This window comes from Gopherus evgoodei, chromosome 16, assembly GCF_007399415.2.
Source record: "Gopherus evgoodei ecotype Sinaloan lineage chromosome 16, rGopEvg1_v1.p, whole genome shotgun sequence".
Lineage (NCBI taxonomy): Eukaryota > Metazoa > Chordata > Testudines > Testudinidae > Gopherus > Gopherus evgoodei.
Window position 1 is genome coordinate 4,990,647 of NC_044337.1, and position 20,113 is coordinate 5,010,759.

General features: G+C 56.5%; 1 protein-coding gene across 1 annotated transcript; it reads left to right on the forward strand.

Moving 5' to 3' along the window:
• Window positions 1–8,238: 8,238 nt before the first annotated feature.
• Window positions 8,239–14,277, forward strand: RNF208 (ring finger protein 208). The gene is made up of 2 exons (XM_030535925.1): window positions 8,239–9,777; window positions 11,783–14,277. Exon 2 carries the CDS (start codon window positions 12,585–12,587, stop codon window positions 13,404–13,406), a length of 822 nt encoding a protein of 273 aa, XP_030391785.1. The 5' UTR covers window positions 8,239–9,777; window positions 11,783–12,584; the 3' UTR covers window positions 13,407–14,277.
• Window positions 14,278–20,113: the final 5,836 nt, after the last annotated feature.

Below are 20,113 nucleotides of genomic sequence, written 5' to 3' on the forward strand. Positions count from 1 at the left end.
GGGCAGCGGCGCAGTGGGGCTAAGGCAGGCTCTCTGCTAGCCCCGGCCCCACACTGCTCCCAGAAGGGGCCAACGTGCCCCCGTAGCTCCTGGGGTGGGGCATGTGGCTCCGCACGCTGCCCCTCTCTGCAGGCACCGTCCCCACAGCTCCCATTTGCCACAGTTCCCCGGCCAATGGGAGCTGCGAGGGCAGTGCTTGCAAGCAGGAACAGTGTGCAGAAGGAGACCCCTGCCCACCCCCAGGGGCATGCTGGCCACTTCTAGGAGGGACCTGTGGCTAGGGCAGACAGGGAACCTGCCTTAGCATAAGCCCCGCTGCACCATCAGACTTTTCACAGCGGAGATCGTGATCAACCTGGACAGTTTCCAGGATCGACCAGTTGATCTCAGTCGACCGGTCAGTGACCACTGACTTAGCGATAAATGATCACTCACAGCAACAATCACTAAATATTCAGGTTGCTTCCAGTCCCTAGAAGCCAGTCACTTACCCCAGGCCAATTTGTACCTTAGATCTCAGACTGAAGACAATACTGGTAGCCAGTCCTATAGTAAACTAACTAAGGATTTATTAACTAGGAAAAAAAATGTGAGTTATTTACAAGTTAAAGCAGGCAGCATGTATGCCCAAATGAGTTCAGACTATGGTTCCAAAGGGTGACAGAGATGTAGTAATCTGTCAGAACTGAATGTCTTTTCAGGGCTAACCCAGGTTGACCCTGGAGATCTCTGCTGTTTGTTTCTTAGCTCCAGCTCTTGGAAGAGTCTAAACAACAAAGAGATGAAAAGTCTTCATGTCTGCTATCTTTATTTCCCACTTCCAGCATTCCAACCGATGGGACAAGGCCTTCTGCATACTTCTCCATGAGTTGATCAACAATACATTTGTCCCACAATGGCCACTCTTGGACAGGTGAGGGGAGCTACTCTTCCTGTCTGAGTTCACAAGTTCAGCACAGGCATTTTTACCATTATATAACAAACGTATTTTACCTTGTAGTATGGAATACAGACATTAAAAGCAAGATTCATGTATGCAGCAGCTGACAATCATTTTATTGACTCTAAACACATCCTTACAAGTTTAACACTCACCTTGAACAATATTAACGTATAGGTGAGCTGGTCTGGTTTCCAGCTATCAGTCTGTCAGTGCTCAGCTGATGCCTACACACTTAGCAAGCGCTGGCATCACAATATCATATTGAGATAGTTCCCAATATACAACTAAAAATACATACACAATATAAAATCCCATTAGCACCAAAAGATAATGCAAAAGCGGGACTTGTCTGGATGGTAAAATTAGATGTTATTGTGTGAATTCAGACACCAGCTGCCTGGATTAACAATATAGGCACCCATGAAACCAAACAAGTGAAAGACTGGTAGAGGTTGAAAAAGTTTTGCATCCAGCCATCAAATGAGAGAGCTGCCTCATGAGAACAGTTGTGAAGGTCATGATTAGACTTCAAAAGGCAAGACTATCTTCATTTGTGACAGATCCAATTCAATACAGAAAATGGAAAACTCTGGACCTTTAGCTCCCATTATGGTAGATATATGTTTAAGTCACTTCTTTTGGGAATTGCTTCAACACCAATGCACCATATCCCAGATCTTTTATGGATTGGAAGTAGGGCTGTCAAACAATTAAAAAAATTAATTGCAATTAATCACATGTTTAAAAAAATTATTTCACTGTTAAACAATAATAGAATGTCATTTATTTAAATATTTTTGGATTTTCTACATTTTCAAATATATTGATTTCAATTATAACACAGAATACGAAGTGTACAGTGCTCACTTCATATTTATTTTTGATTACAAGTATTTGCACTGTAAAAAACAAAAGAAATAGTCTTTTTCAATTCACCTAATACAAGTACTGTAGCGCAATCTCTTAACATGAAAATTGAGCTTACAAATGTAGAATAATGTACAAAAAAACTGCATTCAAAAACAAAACAATGTAAAACTCTGGAGCCTAGAAAGTCCACTCAGTCCTACTTGTTCAGCCAATCACTCAGACAAACAAGTTTGTTTACATTTGCAGGAAATAATGCTGCTTGCTTCTTGTTTACAATGTCACCTGAAAGTGAGAACAGGCATTCTCATGGCACTGTTGTAGCCGGCGTCACAAGATATTTGCGTGCCAGATGCACTAAAGATTCATGTGTCCCTTCAAGCTTCAACCACCATTCCAGAGGACATCCATCCATGCTGATAACGGGTTCTGTTCAATAACAATCCAAAGCAGTGCGGACCAACGTATGTTCATTTTCATTATCTGAGTCACATGCCATCAGCAGAAGGCTGATTTTCTTCTTTACTGGTTCAGGTTCTGTAGTTTCCACATCAGAGTCCTGCTCTTTTAAGGCTTCTGAAAGCATACTTCACACCTTGTCCCTCTCAGATTTTGGAAGGCACTTCAGATTCTTAAACCTTGGGTCAAGTGCTGTAGCTCTCTTTAGAAATATCACATTGGTACCTTCTTTGCATTATGTAAAATCTGCAGTGAAAGTGTTCTTAAAATTAACAACATGTGCTGGGTCATCATATATGGTAGAATGCGGGTAAAACACAGAGCAGGGGATATTCAATTCTCCCCCAAGGAGTTTAGTCACAAATATAATTAACCCACTTTTTTTAAAGGGCATCATGAGCATGAAAGCATGTCCTCTGGAATGGTGGCTGAAGCATGAAGGGGCATACGAATATTTAGCATATCTGGCACGTAAATACCTTGCAATGGCGGCTACAAAACTGCCATGCGAACACCTGTTCTCACTTTCAGGTGACACTGTAAAAATAAGAAGCAGAGAGCATTATCTCCTGTAAATGTAAACAAACTTGTTTGTTTGGGGGATTGGCTGAACAAGAAGTAGGACTGAGTGGACTTGTAGGCTCTGAAGTTTTACACTGTTTTGTTTTTGAGTGCAGTTATGTAACAAAAAAAAGCTATATTTGTAAGTTGCACTTTCACAATAAAGAGATTGCACTACAGTACTTGTATGACACGAATTGAAAAATACTATTTCTTTTTTTATCATTTTTACAGTGCAAATATTTGTAATAAAAATATACACTTTGATTTTAATTACAGCACAGAATACAATATATATGAAAATGTTGAAAACCAGCCAAAATATTTAATAAATTTCAGTTGGTAGTCTATTGTTTAACAGTGCAATTAAAACTGCAATTAAACACGATTAGTTTTTTTGAGATAATCGCATGAGTTAACTGCAATTAAATGACAGCCCTAACTGAAAGTAATAACTGATGATCAGCAGATCTGGGATAAAAATGAGTTAGACTTCAGTGAGAGACCATATAATGTTCTGTACAGGGCTGCCCAGAGGATTCAGGGGGCCTGGGGCAAAGCAATTTTGGGGGCCCCTTCCATAAAAAAATGTTGCAACACTATAGTATACTATATTCTCATGGGGGCTCCTGTGGGGCCCGGGGCAAATTGCCCCACTTGCCCCCCCCCTCCCGCTGGGCAGCCCTGGCTCTGTAGTTTGCCAAAGGAGAAAACCCGACCTAAATGGAAGAGGAACAAATGCCAGATTGGGCTGAATAAAACTGGTTTTGTACGACATATACTCAGGGCTTGGCTACATGGTGTGGCAATGCGGTTTATGGGGGTGTGATTTCTGAAGTGTACTAATGTGTTGCACATCAGTTAGTCTGTGTAGAACCTGCTGGTGTGAACTAAAAGTTCCCTAGCATAGTAGTTCTCAACCAGGGATATGCATATCCCTGGGGCTACGCAGAGGTCTTCCAGCGGGTACATCGACATCTAGAGATTTGCCTAGTTTTACAACAGGTACATAAAAAGCACTAGCAAACTAAAATTTCATACACTGACTTGTTTATACTGCTCTATATACCCTGAAGTGTACGTACAATATTTGTATTCCAATTGATTTATTTCATAATTATATGGTAAAAATGAAAAAGTCAGCAGTTTTTCTGTAACAATGTACTGTGATGTGTGTATTTTTATGTCTGACTTTATAAGCAAGACGTTCTTAAGTGAGGTGAAACCTGGGGGTGCACAAGACAAATCACACTCCTGAAAGGGGTACACTAGTCCAGAAAGATTGAGAGCCCTGCCTAGCATGCTTTAACATAGCATTGTTTGAGTTTGGTTATGGCTGTTATGTTAGCTTTTATGTTTGGGTGTAGCTATTGGGTGTGAGTATTGCTGTTGGTTGAGGGTGTGACTCTTGGGATCAGGTGTGACTTTGGGGTTAGGATATAGTTCTTGTGCAGCTGTGGGGTTCAGGTGAAGTTGTGGGGTTAGGGTTTGGCTATTGAGTTCAGTTGTGGTTGTTGGGTAAGGGTGTAGCTTTTCGGTGTGGATGCAACTGTTGAGTTAGGATTTGAATTTTGGGTTCCATTGTAACTGTTGGGTCTGGGTGTGACTACTGGGTATTGGTGTGACCATTTGGTTACTTTTTGGGGTTGTTGATTTTTTTAATCTGATTTCTTTTTCTTAAGAAGAAGAATAAAAAGAAGAAGGGGAATTGCTGGTGTGGTTTGAAACTGAGCCCTGACATGTGACACATGACAGTGCTGTGAGCGTTTGCAACACTGTTCCGTGTGAGATGATTGGGCCCTGGAAACGAAGAGTCATTCCCTGCCAGCTCTCCTAAGCACCATATTGCTTTTACCCTGGCCAGAGACTGCCAAGGAGGCTAAACAATTTTTTAAAGTGTGTTTTTCTCCGTACCGATAGCGAGTACTGTCTACCCATCTCCACAGTCCTATGTATTAAATTAGGGGCCCCGGGGCAGCTGGGCCCAGCCAGCACAGAGCTCCCCGGTATGGGATACTGCCCTGGGGCGCTGGGCCCAGCCAGCACAGAGCTCCCCACTATGGGACACTGCCCCGGGGCGCTGGGCCCAGTCAGCACAGAGCCCCCCGCTATGGAACACTGCTCCGGAGCACTGGCCCCAGCCAGCGCAGAGCCCCCCTACTATAGGACACTGCCCCAGGACACTGGGCCCAGCCAGCGCACAGCCCCCCACTATGGGACACTGCCCCGGAGCGCTGGGCCCAGTCAGCACAGAGACCCAAGCTATGGGACACTACCCTGCGGCGGCTGGGCCCAGCCAGCACAGAGCCCCCCTGCTATGGGAAACTGCCCCAGGGCGCTGGGCCCAGCCAGCGCAGAGCCCCCCACTATGGAACACTGCCCCGGAGCGCTGGGCCCAGTCAGCACAGAGCCCCAAGCTATGGGACACTACCCTGCGGCGGCTGGGCCCAGCCAGCACAGAGCCCCCCTGCTATGGGAAACTGCCCCAGGGCGCTGGGCCCAGCCAGCGCAGAGCCCCCCACTATGGAACACTGCACCGGAGCGCTGGGCCCAGTCAGCACAGAGCCCCAAGCTATGGGACACTACCCTGCGGCGGCTGGGCCCAGCCAGCACAGAGCCCCCCTGCTATGGGAAACTGCCCCAGGGCGCTGGGCCCAGCCAGCACAGAGCCCCCCGCTATGGGACACTACCCGGGGTACTGGGTGTAGCCACCACAGAGCCCCCCGCTATGGGACACTGCCCCGGAGCGCTGGGCCCAGTCAGCACAGAGCCCCAAGCTATAGGACACTGCCCTGGGGCGGCTGAGCCCAACCAAAGCAGAGCCCCCCGCTATGGGACACTGCCCCGGGCGCTGGGCCCAGCCAGCACAGAGCCCCATGCTATGGGACACTGCCCCGGGCGCTGGGCCCAGCCAGCACAGAGCCCCCTGCTATGGGACACTGCCCCGGGGCGCTGGGCCCAGCCAGCGCAGAGCCCCCCACTATGGGACACTGCCCTGGGGCGGCTGGGCCCAACCAACGCAGAGCCCCCCGCTATGAGACACTGCCCCGGGGCGCTGGGCCCAGCCAGCACAGAGCCCCCCGCTATGAGACACTGCCCCGGGACGCTGGGCCCAGCCAGCACAGAGCCCCCCGCTATGGGACACTGCCCCGGGGTGCTGGACCCAGCCAGCACAGAGCCTCCCCACTATGGGACACTGCCCCGGGGAGGCTGGGCCCAGCCAGCACAGAGCCCCCCGCTATGGGACACTGCCCTGGGGCGCTGGGCCCAGCCAGCACAGAGCCCCCACACTATGGGACACTGCCCCAGGGCAGCTGGGCCCAGCCAGCGCAGAGCTCCCTACTATGGGACACTGCCCCAGGACACTGGGCCCAGCCAGCACAGAGCCCCCCGCTATGGGACACTGCCCCGGGGCGCTGGGCCCAGCCAGCACAGAGCCCCCCGCTATGGGACACTGCCCCGGGAAGCTGGGCCCAGCCAGCACAGAGCCCCCCGCTATGGGACACTGCCCCAGGGCGCTGGGCCCAGCCAGCACAGAGCCCCCACACTATGGGACACTGCCCCGGGGCGCTGGGCCCAGCCAGCACAGAGCCCCCCGCTATGGGACACTGCCCCGGGAAGCTGGGCCCAGCCAGCACAGAGCCCCCCGCTATGCGACACTGCCCCAGGGCGCTGGGCCCAGCCAGCACAGAGCCCCCCGCTATGGGACACTGCCCCGGGGCGCTGGGCCCAGCCAGCACAGAGCCCCCACACTATGGGACACTGCCCCAGGGCAGCTGGGCCCAGCCAGCGCAGAGCTCCCTACTATGGGACACTGCCCCAGGACACTGGGCCCAGCCAGCACAGAGCCCCCCGCTATGGGACACTGCCCCGGGGCGCTGGGCCCAGCCAGCACAGAGCCCCCTGCTATGGGACACTGCCCCGGGGCGTTGGGCCCAGCCAGCGCAGAGCCCCCCCGCTATAGGATACTGCCCCAGGGCGGCTGGGCCCAGCCAGCACAGAGCCCCAGGCTACGGGACACTGCCCCGGGGCGCTGGGCCCAGCCAGCACAGAGCCCCCCCACTATGGGACACTGCCCCAGGACACTGGGCCCAGCCAGCACAGAGCCCCCCGCTATGGGACTCTACTCTGGGGCGCTGGGCCCAGCCAGCACAGAGCCCCCATTATGGGACACTGCCCCGGGGCGCTGGGCCCAGCCAGCACAGAGCCCCCCACTATGGGACACTGCCCCAGGGCGCTGGGCCCAGCCAGCACAGAGCCCCCCTGCTATGGGAAACTGCCCCAGGGCGCTGGGCCTAGCCAGCACAGAGCCCCCGGCTATGGGACACTGCCCCGTGGAAGCTGGGCCCAGCCAGCACAGAGCCCCCCGCTATGGGACACTGCCCCGGGGCGCTGGGCCCAGCCAGCACAGAGCCCCCGTTATGGGACACTGCCCCGGGGCGCTGGGCCCAGCCAGCACAGAGCCCCCGCTATGGGACACTGCCCCGGGGCGCTGGCCCCAGCCAGCACAGAGCCCCCGTTATGGGACACTGCCCCGGGGCGCTGGGCCCAGCCAGCACAGAGCCCCCCCACTATGGGACACTGCCCCGGGGCGCTGGGCCCAGCCAGCACAGAGCCCCCCCACTATGGGACACTGCCCCGGGGCGCTGGGCCCAGCCAGCACAGAGCCCCCCGCTATGGGACACTGCCCCGGGGCGCTGGGCCCAGCCAGCACAGAGCCCCCCCACTATGGGACACTGCCCTGGGGCGCTGGGCCCAGCCAGCACAGAGCCCCCCCACACTATGGGACACTGCCCTGGGGCGCTGGGCCCAGCCAGCACAGAGCCCCCCCCCCACTATGGGACACTGCCCCGGGGCGCTGGGCCCAGCCAGCACAGAGCCCCCGCCACTATGGGACACTGCCCCGGGGCGCTGGGCCCAGCCAGCACAGAGCCCCCCGCTATGGGACACTGCCCCGGGGCGCTGGGCCCAGCCAGCACAGAGCCCCCCCCCACTATGGGACACTGCCCCGGGGCACTGGGCCCAGCCAGCAAAGAGCCCCCCGCTATGGGACACTGCCCTGGGGCGCTGGGCCCAGCCAGCACAGAGCCCCCACACTATGGGACACTGCCCCAGGGCAGCTGGGCCCAGCCAGCGCAGAGCCCCCCGCTATGGGACACTGCCCTGGGGCGCTGGGCCCAGTCAGCACAGAGACCCAAGCTATGGGACACTGCTCTGGGGCGGCTGGGCCCAGCCAGCACAGAGCCCCCCGCTATGGGACACTGCCCCGGGGCGCTGGGCCCAGCCAGCACAGAGCCCCCCGCTATCGTGGCAATACTCCTGGCTCTTCACACCACTGCCTGGGTTTGTCCTGTAGTTGCTGAGTCACTGCAGGCCCCTCTAAATTGCGGGTCTGGGTCCGGGCCCTGCACGTGTCTGTCTCGAGGCCCCGCCCGGGTCAGAGCAGCCCGCGCTCTCTGGAATGGCCTCAGCCAGGCAGCATGTGCATTTGCGGGGTGCTCCGAGGCTGACCTTGGGCTGCCAGGGTGCAGAGAGTCGTTGCTGCAGCAGCAGCAGCAGCAGCAGGCAGCTCAAATGGCGGAAAAAGTGTGAGGGGAGGAAGGAAGCCGAGACCACAGTCTGTGCTCCTGACAGCCGAGCGAGCGGGGCGCTTACTGAGCGCTGCAGCCAGCCAGCCATGGCGGGGGAAATCCCCCTGACCCCTCCCCCAGTGAGCCAGAGCGGCCGCTGCACGCGCAGGGGCGCTGAGCTAAGTGCTGCTGAGGGAGGGGAAAAGGCTCCTGAATGACGAGGGGGAGGGAGCCGGCGTTGGGCACTAGGGCACTGCGGCCCACCGGGCTCCGTGCTGCTGATAGCGAGAAATGTGAGCTGGCTGCATCACTGCAGTACCCACTGCAGACACAGAGAGAGCGGGAGAGAGAGCGGCAAGGAGCCAGCTCCCAGCCCGGAGCATCCCGGGCTCAGGCTCCCTCACAGCCAGGAAACAGCTCCCGGGCAGAGCCTTCTCCAGCAGCAGCGACAGCAGCAGAGACCACCGCCAGCACCGAGCATCCCCCGGGGACAGGGTCCGCCAGTAACAGAAAGGACTTGGCAGGGCCCTTGCTTCCAGCCAGCCCTGCACCTGCCGTGCTGCCCAGGATCTTGCCTTGCAGAGATGATCCCAGGAAAGCTACTAGCAGCAGCTGCCGCCTCTTGTACGGATCTGCCGGGTCAGTAGCCGGCAGATGCCGTGTGCACTTGCCGTCGCAGACAGGGTTGCATCAGCTTCGTACCTGTAGAAGCAAAATCCCCTCCTGCCCAGAGAGCGGGGGGCGCGTTTGCTGGCCTCCTGGGGCGAGGAGGCTGGCTGGGAAGGAAAGCCCTGCGAAGAGGCGTTTGTCCTTCATCACTGCAGCCTGGAAGAGTCGCATCCCTGGGGTCGAAGGTGCAGGCAGGGACAGTGCTAGGGCACTGGCCTCCTGACGCACATCAGCAGCAGGCCTGGGGGAGCTGGGCTCCCTCCTGAGCCCGCTGGCCTGCAGGTACCTCGCAGGGCTGGCCACTGCACAGCATCCGGAAAAAGCACAGCTGGGGGCCAGCCCTTCCTCTCGGAGTGCGGCCTTTGTGTCCTGCCCTTTAGGGGATAATCGCCTCCTTGCTGGGCCGGGTATTGACCAGTAGAAGAGGCTGCATTGAGCAGGTTCTTGCCAGGGAGCTGGAGTGGAAGTGAGGAAGAGCCAGGCTGGATTTGGAGAGGGTGCGGATACCAGAGAGTCCCCCTAGGAAGCCAGGACTCTGGGCAAGCAGCACTGGAGCCTGCATCTCCTCTGCCTTTCAGATAACCTCTAGTGACTGGGGCCTCCAGTCCGCTGGTCCCTTGCCTGGCACAGGGAGAGGAGCCAGTCCCGCAAGGCAGGAGCCTCCTTAAACAACAGAGCTTTGAAGCCCCCCAGCCCAGCCCAGCCCAGGTAAGGGGATTTACTGCCTGTCAGCATGTGGGCATCAGCCTGCGGGACTGTGTGTTCACCTGTGCATGTATGTGATGTGCTGTGTAACTGTGCGCGGATGGGTGCATGCTGTGTGTCAGTCTGAGCGCTGTGTAACTGTGTGCGTGGATGTGTACATGTGTGTGATGTGTTAGTGTGAGTGCTGTGTAACTGTGCGTGGATGTGCGCATGCTGTGTATCAGTGTGGCTGCTGAGTGTGTCCTGTGGGTCATTGCATTCAGTGTGATCATTGTGAGCACCCTGTGTCTGTCAGCATGGAATGTGCTGGGAGTGTGAGTGCTATGTGTTACTTGTGATGTGTCACTGTGTGTGTGGTGTGTGCCTCTTGACTATGGCCTATCAGTGTGTGTACCAGGTGTGTCACTCCTGTATTGTGTAGCAGTGTTTGTGCGGGTGTGTCACATATGTGTTGAGTAACAGTGTGCTGTGTGTCAGTGTGTGCTGAGTGTGTCACAGAAGTGTTGTGTAGCAGGTTGTGTACTTTGTGTCAGTGTGTGTCAGGTGTGTTACTCCTGTGTTGTGTAGCAGGGTGTGTGCTGTATGTCAGTATGTGTGCCGGGTGTGTCGCTGCTGTGTTGTGTAGCAGGGTGTGTGTTGCGTGCCGGGTGTGTCACTCCTGTGTTGTGTAGCAGGGTGTGTGCTGTGTGCCGGGTGTGTCACTCTTGTGTTGTGTGGCAGGGTGTGTGTTGTGTGCCTGGTGTGTCACTTCTGTGTTGTGTAGCAGGGTGTGTGCTGTGAGTTAGTGTGTGTGGTGGGTGTGTCACTCCTGTGTTGTGTGGCATGGTGTGTGTTGTGTGGCAGGTGTGTCACTCCTCTGTTGTGTAGCAGGTGTGTGTTGTGGAAGGTGTGTCACTCCTGTGTTGTGTGGCAGGGTGTGTTCTGTATTGTCCCTGTGGCTGGGGAGGTGGAACATAACTCACTGCAGCCAGGCACGGCGGGCAGGCTGGTGATGAGGATTTGCTGCCTCCCAAGGCCTGCTGGCTGTGATGGCGCTTCAGGGCAGGCCTAGTGGGCCCAGCTAACTCACCAGCTCTTTCACCCGCTTGCTGCTGAGCCCCACTGCATTAGAACAAGACATTTGGGATGAATGAGAGATTTAGATGGGGTAAAATCCCTTGACTGGTTCCCTCAGCTGGCCCCTTGGGCGGCCCTTTAGCCAGATGGTCCCCTCTGGGTCTGCCCCACAGCCAGACAGCTGTCGAACAGTTCTGTGGCCAAGCAGCCCCCTTCAGGTGGTCCCGTGGGTGCATGGCCCCATGATCAGTTCTTGCAGAGCTTGGCTGCAGTTGGCTGAGGGCAGGAATTTGCCAGGCCTGCAATGAAGGAGCCTCCATCGTCCTCTCCAGAGGGGCAGGGCTGTCTCCTTGCCACTAGCAAGGCAATACCTGCAGTGACAATCACCCCTTCACCCCAAAACACTGGTGCCCTCTCAGCCCCCATCCCAAGAGGACTGGGGTGGGCGACAGAGAGAGAGAGAAGCCAGAGTGGAGCGAATGTGTGTGGGGGGAGATAATGTGGGGAGAGTGACCTAATCGATGGGGGCAGGGGGACTAATGCACAGATCTGGGGGGAGGAGCTCTGAACACCTGAGAAAGGCCCCCTGAGACCTAGGGAGGGGAAGGGGGAGTAACAGGCTACTTATGCATCTGGGATTTCTAAGGGAGACATCAGAATCTGTCCTGGGCTTTGGTCAGGGAGGCTGAGCCCCTCTCCCCATACCCAGCCCCAGGGAACTGACAGGTAGGTACCGGAGAGCAGAGGCCTGTGGGGAATGCCCAGCGACTCCCATGTCTTGCAGCTGTGCTGGGCCAGCCAGGGCTCTGGGGTGCCCCCCTCGGGTCTGCTCAAGGAGCGGTGAGGAGATGAGGTGCTGGCTCCAGCCACCCAGTGACTCCCATTGAACACTTGCAGATTTCAAATCTCCCTTGAGCCAAGTCTCCAATTTCCTGTTGCTTTGTGTTTCCAGCCTTTTCCTGCGAGGCACGTGGAGCTGAGGCTGGGGCAGCGCGGCAGGGCTGATCCGTGGCTACACTTCTGCACTCCCACCAACGGAGCCCGGTCCACTCCCCAGCAGGACGCTTCCTGGCTCTGGCTCTATTGCCCAGCTACTACCCTGGGGGAGCTGCAGGCTCCACGAACCTCAGTGACTGCGAGTGGGAGAGACAAAGTCAGAGCAAAGGAATTCACACACACATTCTTCAGTCCTGCCAGGATCTTACCCAGAAAAAGGAATACAGGCTGGGTGGGGGCAGGGCACCTGTGGGAAGGTGCAGGGATCCCTCCTCGCAGGCTGGACTGCTGGGAGCTGTCCTGGGATGAACTGGAGCCCTGACTCATCTGCTCCAGGGCCAGGAGAAAGCCTGGCTGTCCCTCAGCCTCTTGCCTGAGTTTGCTGTTTCCAGCTGATGATGCTCTGGCTTGGAAAGCGACACCACACAGAGAGTGGGAGATCTCTCAGTGACAGGCCTGCCACAGGATTAAGCATCTGAGAAAGGCACTGCGGGGAGGAAGAGCTTTGATCATCAGATTGGAACCAAGGAGCAGAAAGGCTCCGCTCAGCAGGATGCTGCTGTGACTGCAGCCACTTCCTGTGCACGCCTCCATCTGCAGAAGCAGCACCTCCAGGAATGCGGGGGAAGCTAGGGTGACAGGAATCCAGAGGGAACTTTGTTGCCTAGAACTGCCCCTTTCTCCCAGGATGTGCCCCTGCTCCAGCGGCTTTCTCCAGCCCTATCGCTTCACTGCCCGAACACGATTGAAAGCTCTGCATGCTGCCAGTGTGTTTTAGCCTCATGCAGGCACCCCTTGCAGAACCCAGAGCAGCGGACAGCAATGTGAAAACAATCCTCATGTCGTGTCTCAAAGGGCAACAGGTCATCATCAAAATGGAGGCGATGAAGATCATCCACCCAGAGAAGTTCTCGGAGCTACAGGCCTCCCAGCCACGCTACACCTCAGCGCCCCGCCGGGAGCCCCCTCTCGTGGCCAAGCGCGCCTGGCCATCAGAGTCCGAGATCATTGTCAATCAGGCGTGCGGGGATATCCCTGCCCTGGACAGTAACACTGGCTCTCTGGGGCTGCCCCGGACTCCACCCCTGCCGCGGCGAGAGCGAATATACCAAGCACAGCGCAAGGGCAGCTCAGAGGTCTGTTACCACCGCCAGCCGCCCTCAGACGAGGTGATCGTTAACCAGTACGTACTGCACCCCTCCACGCCGTGCGAGCCCCTCGAGTGCCCCACCTGCGGCCACATGTACAACTTCACCAACAAGCGGCCCCGCATCCTCTCCTGCCTGCACTCGGTGTGCGAGGAGTGCCTGCAGATCCTCTATGAGTCCTGCCCCAAGTACAAATTCATCTCCTGCCCCACCTGCAAGCGGGAAACCGTGCTCTTCACCGACTACGGGCTGGCCGCGCTGGCGGTGAACACCAGTATCCTGAACAGACTGCCCGCTGAGGCTCTGGCCACCAACCCCGTGCAGTGGAGCAGCGACGCCGACCGCAGCTGCTACCAGACCTTCCGCCAGTACTGTGGTGCAGCCTGCACCTGCCACATCCGAAATCCACTGTCTTCCTGCACCATCATGTAACCTGTGCACCCCGCCCTGCCTAGCCCCGCACCGCCTCCCTGCCCTGGGGGCCGGACCGTGTGAGAGACGACCACGCACCAGTCCCAGGGGACAACAGGACTGAGTGAGGGTGGCAAGTCTCAGTAGCTCCCCTGGCACTGCAGGTGCTATACACGTCATCCCCTGGCCCAGCTCCCTGCGCCAGCACAGGGCATCCCAACCTCCTCAGCGCTCAAGTTTAGGTGGGGGCAGCTGGAAACACAGCCCCCTTGGTAATCCGAAGCCACTGGCTGAGCAGAGGCCTGGCAGTGCTCCAGAGTGAGGTACATTCCTATCCTGCGGCTCACGCTCCCCCTGTGCATCTGGACAGGTGCCACTCAACCCCCTGTGCTCACTGCCTGGGCAGCTTGCTTCCCACTGCCTTCCCCTGGCTCTGTGGCCTGGTCAGGGGGAAGCAGCTCCACCCAGGCACGGCCCCATCATTGGCCTGGCTGACACATGGTGCTGACGCCCCCATGCAGCACAGCACACTCAACCTACAGAGGAGAGGAGCCCGGGAGCTTCCCAGGGCTGAGCTGGGCTGCACGTGAGACCTGAACCTGCCTCCCACAGGGATGGGATAGGAGGTTGCCAAACATCAGACACATCCTCTCTGCATTATTTGCCAAAGCTTTCATCTCAGTGGCCAAGCTGACATGCATCAAAGTAACTGCAGCAATTAAACCCATTGCTATTGGCCTCCCATTATTAACAGACGTAGCCCATTTCCTCCACAGGCCCTCCAGGAAAGCTCCCATTTGTCCTCGTTTTGGAGGATCTTTGTTTGCCCATCCCTGTCTGGGGACACCCCGTCCTTTGGGTGGTTCGTGTTAATAAAGGCATTGAGTTGTGATCCTTCTTCCATGGGTTCTGTATACCTCTGGGCGGGGAGGGGCCCACAGATCTCCTCGCTCAGCCGAACAGCAGAGGCCGAAGCCTTTGTCAAAGTGTGCCATGCCATGTTCCTCCCCTGTGCGTCTCCAGCACGCTCCTGCTCCGCAGTAGGGCAGCCCAGGAGTGGGGGCCCCAGAGGGTATCTGGCTAGCAAGCCAAGGCCACACCAGCCCTTTGTACTACTAACTGCAGAGGATGGGGTGACTGATCTGTCTATGACAGCGTCCCTGTCCCCGAAGGGGCTGTGGTGAGAGCGGCTACACAGCACCGTGCCCTCTGTTATCTCTCACGCAGGGGGAAGCAGCTGCCCTACTTGGAGACTTTATCTCTTCAGGACATTTTGGGGAGAGCTTGCTGCAAAAAAGCAAAAAAAGGAAATAAAAAAAGAATATAACAAGCCATAAGCTGCGAGGTACGGCAGTGCGCGCGTGCTGAATGCACAATCCCTGGGGACCCCTGCCCAGGCTCAGGCCCAAATCAGACATCTGGGGCAGTATTGTCTGTACACGCCTGGATCCCGTATCTTCTGGGCCCTCTGGCCAGGGTAGTCTCTGCCGGGTGAACTCTAGACACCCGGCCAGCTCAGCTCACCCCACAAATGTTGGTGTGGGTTCGTTCCTACTTATTACACTGCCACAGCCCCTAGAGCCAAACGTTCAGTGGAGAGGCTCAAACCCACCCGCCTCTCCAGGGAGCCCAGAGCTGGCCTCGGCACTGTTAGGACGAGGGAAGGTGAGAGCCAGCAAGTAGCCCTGCAGGCTCCCTGGGGCAGACACTGCAGTGCAGACAACCCCCTGGCTCCCAGCCCTTTGGATGCAGCCAAAGCATGAGCTCTCCCTGCAGCCCCACCGAGGCTGGGGGAGAGTCCCGAGAAGCCATGCTCACTGGGCAGTGGTAGGACAGGGCTGGGGAGAGCACAGAGAACAGGGTCTGACAGCATTTTGTTTTCGCTCTGCCGATTCCTCCTGTCGCTGGTTGTGACGATGCTCCTGTTTTCTACCTGGCCTTGTTAACTCCTGCTCCATCTCCCAAATAAAGCTTATACTGGAACGAACCACACCAAGCATCTATAGAATATGTTGCATGGGGCACGGGAGCAGGAGGCCGTTTAGCTGGGACTAGGCAAGGCCAGGATTCCTGTGGAGGCATTTACAAACCTCGTCAACAGCCTGCTGCCTGCTCCTGGCTGGCTTACCGCTGTGGTGCCGGGGAGGCCCCAAGCCTGGACAAGATGGGACCTGGCAGTTCATGGGAGTGAGCCCGGCAGGAAAGTATTTCTCTAGCCCCCTCCTACTCACCCCCAGCTCTCGGCCCGGGACTGCTCCCCCGTGTCTGAGCTGCATGCCAGGAACAGGGTATTGTTCTGGAGTCGGTCTGGCCTGGGATCCAGGCAGCAACTGCCGGCTCCCTCCTTTCCCACACATCCAGCACTTGTCTTGCGTGGACGGTTACCAACCCTTCAAGACTGTCCTGGGGTCTCCAGGAATGAAAAAAATACTTTTCATGTGATGAACCTCCAGGAAGATGTAAGGCAGGGCTGCAGGCCGGGCATGGAGCTGGCCCTATGGGGCAGCCGCTGAAGAGCCCCTGACCCTACAGACCACAGGCCTGCTCCAGCTCAGCTGCATTTCCTCCCTGATAGGTTAGCAGCCCCAGCAGGGCACGGGCACTCTCCCAACCAGCATTTGAGCAACTGGGGTGAGCTTTAGGGCCGTGCCTAGAGCTTGGGCAATGACTGGGTATGGTGAGTTAAGAACCCTCCAGTCCTCGCCTACGAACCCTAAGGAAGGAAATGACTGTTCGGACGGCTCTGAGGGTTCAAAACTTAGGGATGTTTTATAAACTGTCGATACCAAGACAATTGGTGCATTAAAAATACATTGAGAGATGGACAGTCGGACACTATTGAGAACTGCATGGCCACCGTGCCGCGGCTGAGGTTTTATTTGCATAATGTGGAGAAAGTTCTGCATAAAGTCTGGACCCAACCCAGAGGCTCTGGTTACCCCCAGACTCCTACACTGCCTGCTAGCACGTGCAGCCAGACAAATGCCATGTGTGCAGAGTCTGGGTGCCCTTGGAGTCACTCCTGAGTAGTTTGCCCCAGTTCTTCACTACAATGGGGAGACGAGCTAGACAGTCCCATTAGGCCCCACGCCCAGTAGTAGCATGTCCTCCCATTAGTGCCAAGTGCAGTCATGGTCAGGGAAGAACATTTGTTTCCTTTGCATTATTTTATAAATAAGGGAAAACAATCTAAGCTACCGCAGTGTTACTGCTCTCATTAAAGAAGGCAGGATGTGGCGAAGCGAAGTACAGGTTCCCTGGGGCGCCTGGCGCACAGCCTGCACGTTTCACCAGATGCTGGTGTATTTTTACATTAATGATAACATTAAACAGCATGTTTTACCGGGAAAAGCAAGAATCAAATATAAATATAAGCTTCCAGCATCAACGTTACCTCTCTCTGTGTGTGTGCATGTATCCCTGTGTGTATTTACATGTGTGTGCATATACCTCCATCTGTGTGCACATCTCTGAGTATGCAAGTGTGAGAGTGCACACATATGAACGCGTCCATGTGTGTCCAATGCAGCTCAGGTAACACTGATGTTGGAACCTTTGTGTTCCCGTGACGTTCTGTGATTGTAGCCAAGCAGCATTAACGCTGCATTATGCACAGTTTTTGCTCTCCCGCTGCTGCTGAGGAGGAGATGGTGCCTGCAGACAGCCCCTCAGCCCATGTACCATGTATAGCTGGACTCCTATTCTCCCATAACACAGACGCTGGCGAGCAGCACGCCCCACCTGAGAGATCCCAGACGGAACAAAAAAACTGTCCGACAGTGACTGCAGAATTACCCCTCCCCGCCTCACTGGAGGGTGGATCTGCTAAGCCGGGAACTACAGTTCCCTTCAGCCCCCTCCCCACTGCACTGCCCCTTGCCGTGGCCAGGCAGGATGGAGGACCCTGAGCAGGAAGTGACTTGGCTCCCTTTGAAGCAGTGGCCCTGGGCTAGCCAGGAGCTGCAGAGTAGCTGAATGCAGAGAGGAATCCCCAGGAACCATAGGAAGAGGTGTGTGGAGAGTGGAATAGGTCAGGAGTGCTGGATATTACAGCTGGGGGCAGGTCTCATGGGGGAGCAGCACAAGCTGGGCAGGAGTCAGTGCAGAGAGGTCCCAAAGAGAGACACTAACTGAGCCTGTACTGGAAATCTGCGAGGGCCTATTTGTTTGTGTGACAAAGTGGTGGGGGAGGTTCTTGGTATTTCTGTGTTTTCCAGTGAGTTGCATGCAGAGGAAGGGGGACTCAGTGTTCCCAGGTGTTACTGGTTTAAGGAGGTGAGGGGAGAGGGAGTTTGTTGTTACAGAGGACCAGAGAGGGAGCTTGGGACCCCAGCTGATGGCTGGGAGGATGGAGATCTCAGCGACTGGTGACCTGACGACCTGGAGACCCAGCTCAGGAGTCTCAGCCAGTTCTGGCCGGGGGAGGACAACGGGCTGTGAAGAGAGGACAGAGGCGGGATTTGGGGCAGGGATATCGGAGGCCCAGCTAGGAAGCAGCGGGGTTCGGGGCTGGAGAGGGGGAGCAGGCAGAGCCCACCTGGATGCAGGGGGACTGGGATATGCTGTGCTGAGGGAGGTCAGGAATGAGGCCCTGAGAGTTTCCTGTGCTGTGTTCAACTCTCAATAAACCCTCCTGTTTTATGCTGGCTGAGAGTCACTCCAGTCTAGAGATCAGGGTTGCATCAACCTCTTCGAGGGTGAACGCCCGGGGGGGTCCAGAGCGAGTGGACTCCTTGAGGGGGCCCACGGCAAGAGACAGACGTGCTAAGGCTCAGAGAGGTGAAGCTCCGGGAAGCAGAGGGGCCTGACCCCAAGAGAGAGTGGACCCCCGATAAGGGCTGTCACACTGGACGGGGCATCCCCCACGGACTGCACGGGCCAAGAGTGGGCACGATCTGTGAGTCTGTGACAGTTTGAATGGAGGAGGCATCCCCAGGCCCTGGGTCTGAGGAGCCCTGACTCTCAGTAGATTGCCCCAGGAGCCCAAACAAGACCCATGACTGCTCACTGTACCAAGGGTACCTGCAACCCTCCCTTTTCCTGCCAGCCCTAACAGGGTGTCCTTTCCCTCAGCTGCCGTGAGACCCACCAGGGCTGCACCTATAGGGCCTCACTGAAACACCTACTATGCTTGCCTCTGAGTTGGGGCCCCCCTGGCCTGCAGCCGGCACCTTAGGCTGGTTTGATGTGTGCTGGCCCTGAGCAGCCCAGTCACTACAGGTGTTTATCAGCTGGCTACAAGCGAGCGGCTTTTCTGCTCCATCGAGATTGTGTTGCTCAGACTGAGTCCCTGCTCTGCCCTCAAGGTGTCCGCTAGGCACTCTGGCTCCTCAGCTAGCTGTGAGGGCAGCCAGGAAAGCTCTGCGCTGCTTCAGAGGATTAAGTGCTCAAAGCAGCTCAGCTGGGAAGGATGCTCCTACCTGGGCTCCTGCTCGGACAGGCTTTCATCTCACAGATGCTTGGGAATGTGCTGCAGCTTTGAGCTTCCCCGGCCCGGGCGCTTTTGCCCATGCAGGGGCGGGCAGGCAGAGAACAAACCAGTCCAGGGAGGTGATAGCGGAGGCTGAGCCAGGCTAGCTTGCTGCCCTGGGGAGGTGGCGAGGTGCTGTGGGGTGGTAGCCTGGCTTACAGTGCCTTGCTGAGCACAGGAGGCGGCTTCTGGGGACTGCTTAGCGAGTCCCACTCAAGCCTCTGCGCAGGGGTGCAAAGGGTATTTAACATTGCATACAGTCCTGGCTTCCCGGTGTCAGGCTCTGCACCAAAGGGGAGCAGATCCCGGTCCTGGGGCTGCAGCAACTGAAGCATAAGGATACCCCAATAACGTCACCCATCCTCCTGCCTCTGGCCAGCCCCAGCACACCACTGATCTGCCCCAGTCATGGCCCCGTATGGGGAGGGAGGCATGGCTCCTGTGCAGGGGCTGGCGAGCTGGCTGGGTGGGAGCGTATTCCCTGGGGCCCTTCCAGCCCATTAGTGGCTCTGCACTGGTGCAGTTGATGCAAGCAGCTGTAGGGCAATGAAGCATTCGGCCCTCAGACTCTCACCACAAGAGAAATAAAAGCTCCCAATAAAAAACAGAACCGACCCTTCCCACACCAACTGGGAACAGGCAGGGTCTGTGATACGAGCTGGGGATCCCAAGAGCTAGGGCAGAGGTGCTAGGGCAGAGGTGCAGAAACAGAACCTTTGGGTCCAGCAAAGAGATGCTAAGTCCCACAATGCACCAGGCCACATGCAAATGAGGTTCCAACCAAGAGGCAGTTGCACTGTAGGGGAATGGCTGTAGCCAGGAGCTGTGCTCTTCCTTCGCCCTGAGTGTTGCATGACCCTGGGGCAGCAATGGCCCAGTCAACCCCAAGCCGGTCAAGTCACATGGTGACAGTTGTGTGTCTCTCAGCTGCATTAATGGCCCTAGGCACATGCTAGGGGGCAGGCCTGAGCCCGGCTACCCCAGTGAAACTACAGTGCCAGTCTGTTGCCTCCAGAGGCATGAGCGAGGAGCAGATCTGGCCCAGCACCTTTTCCTGGGGAAACTGCTCTGAAAAGCTGATTATTCAGATAGGGCCTCTTAGGAAATGGAGCATTTGTAGGAAACTGCCTGCTGCAAAGCTGACAATCACGGGCAGTGCCCACTGCAGCACCACAGTCAAACTGCCTTGTCACGGCCTCAGGTGTCTCTGCTGCAGACTCCGATCGCACAGAAGCCACAGGAGCCCAAAGAACCTGCA

Coding starts and splice junctions, on each gene's coding strand:
- RNF208 (XM_030535925.1), top strand. CDS start 12,585: ATGCTGCCAGTGTGTTTTAGCCTCATGCAGGCACCCCTTGCAGAACCC.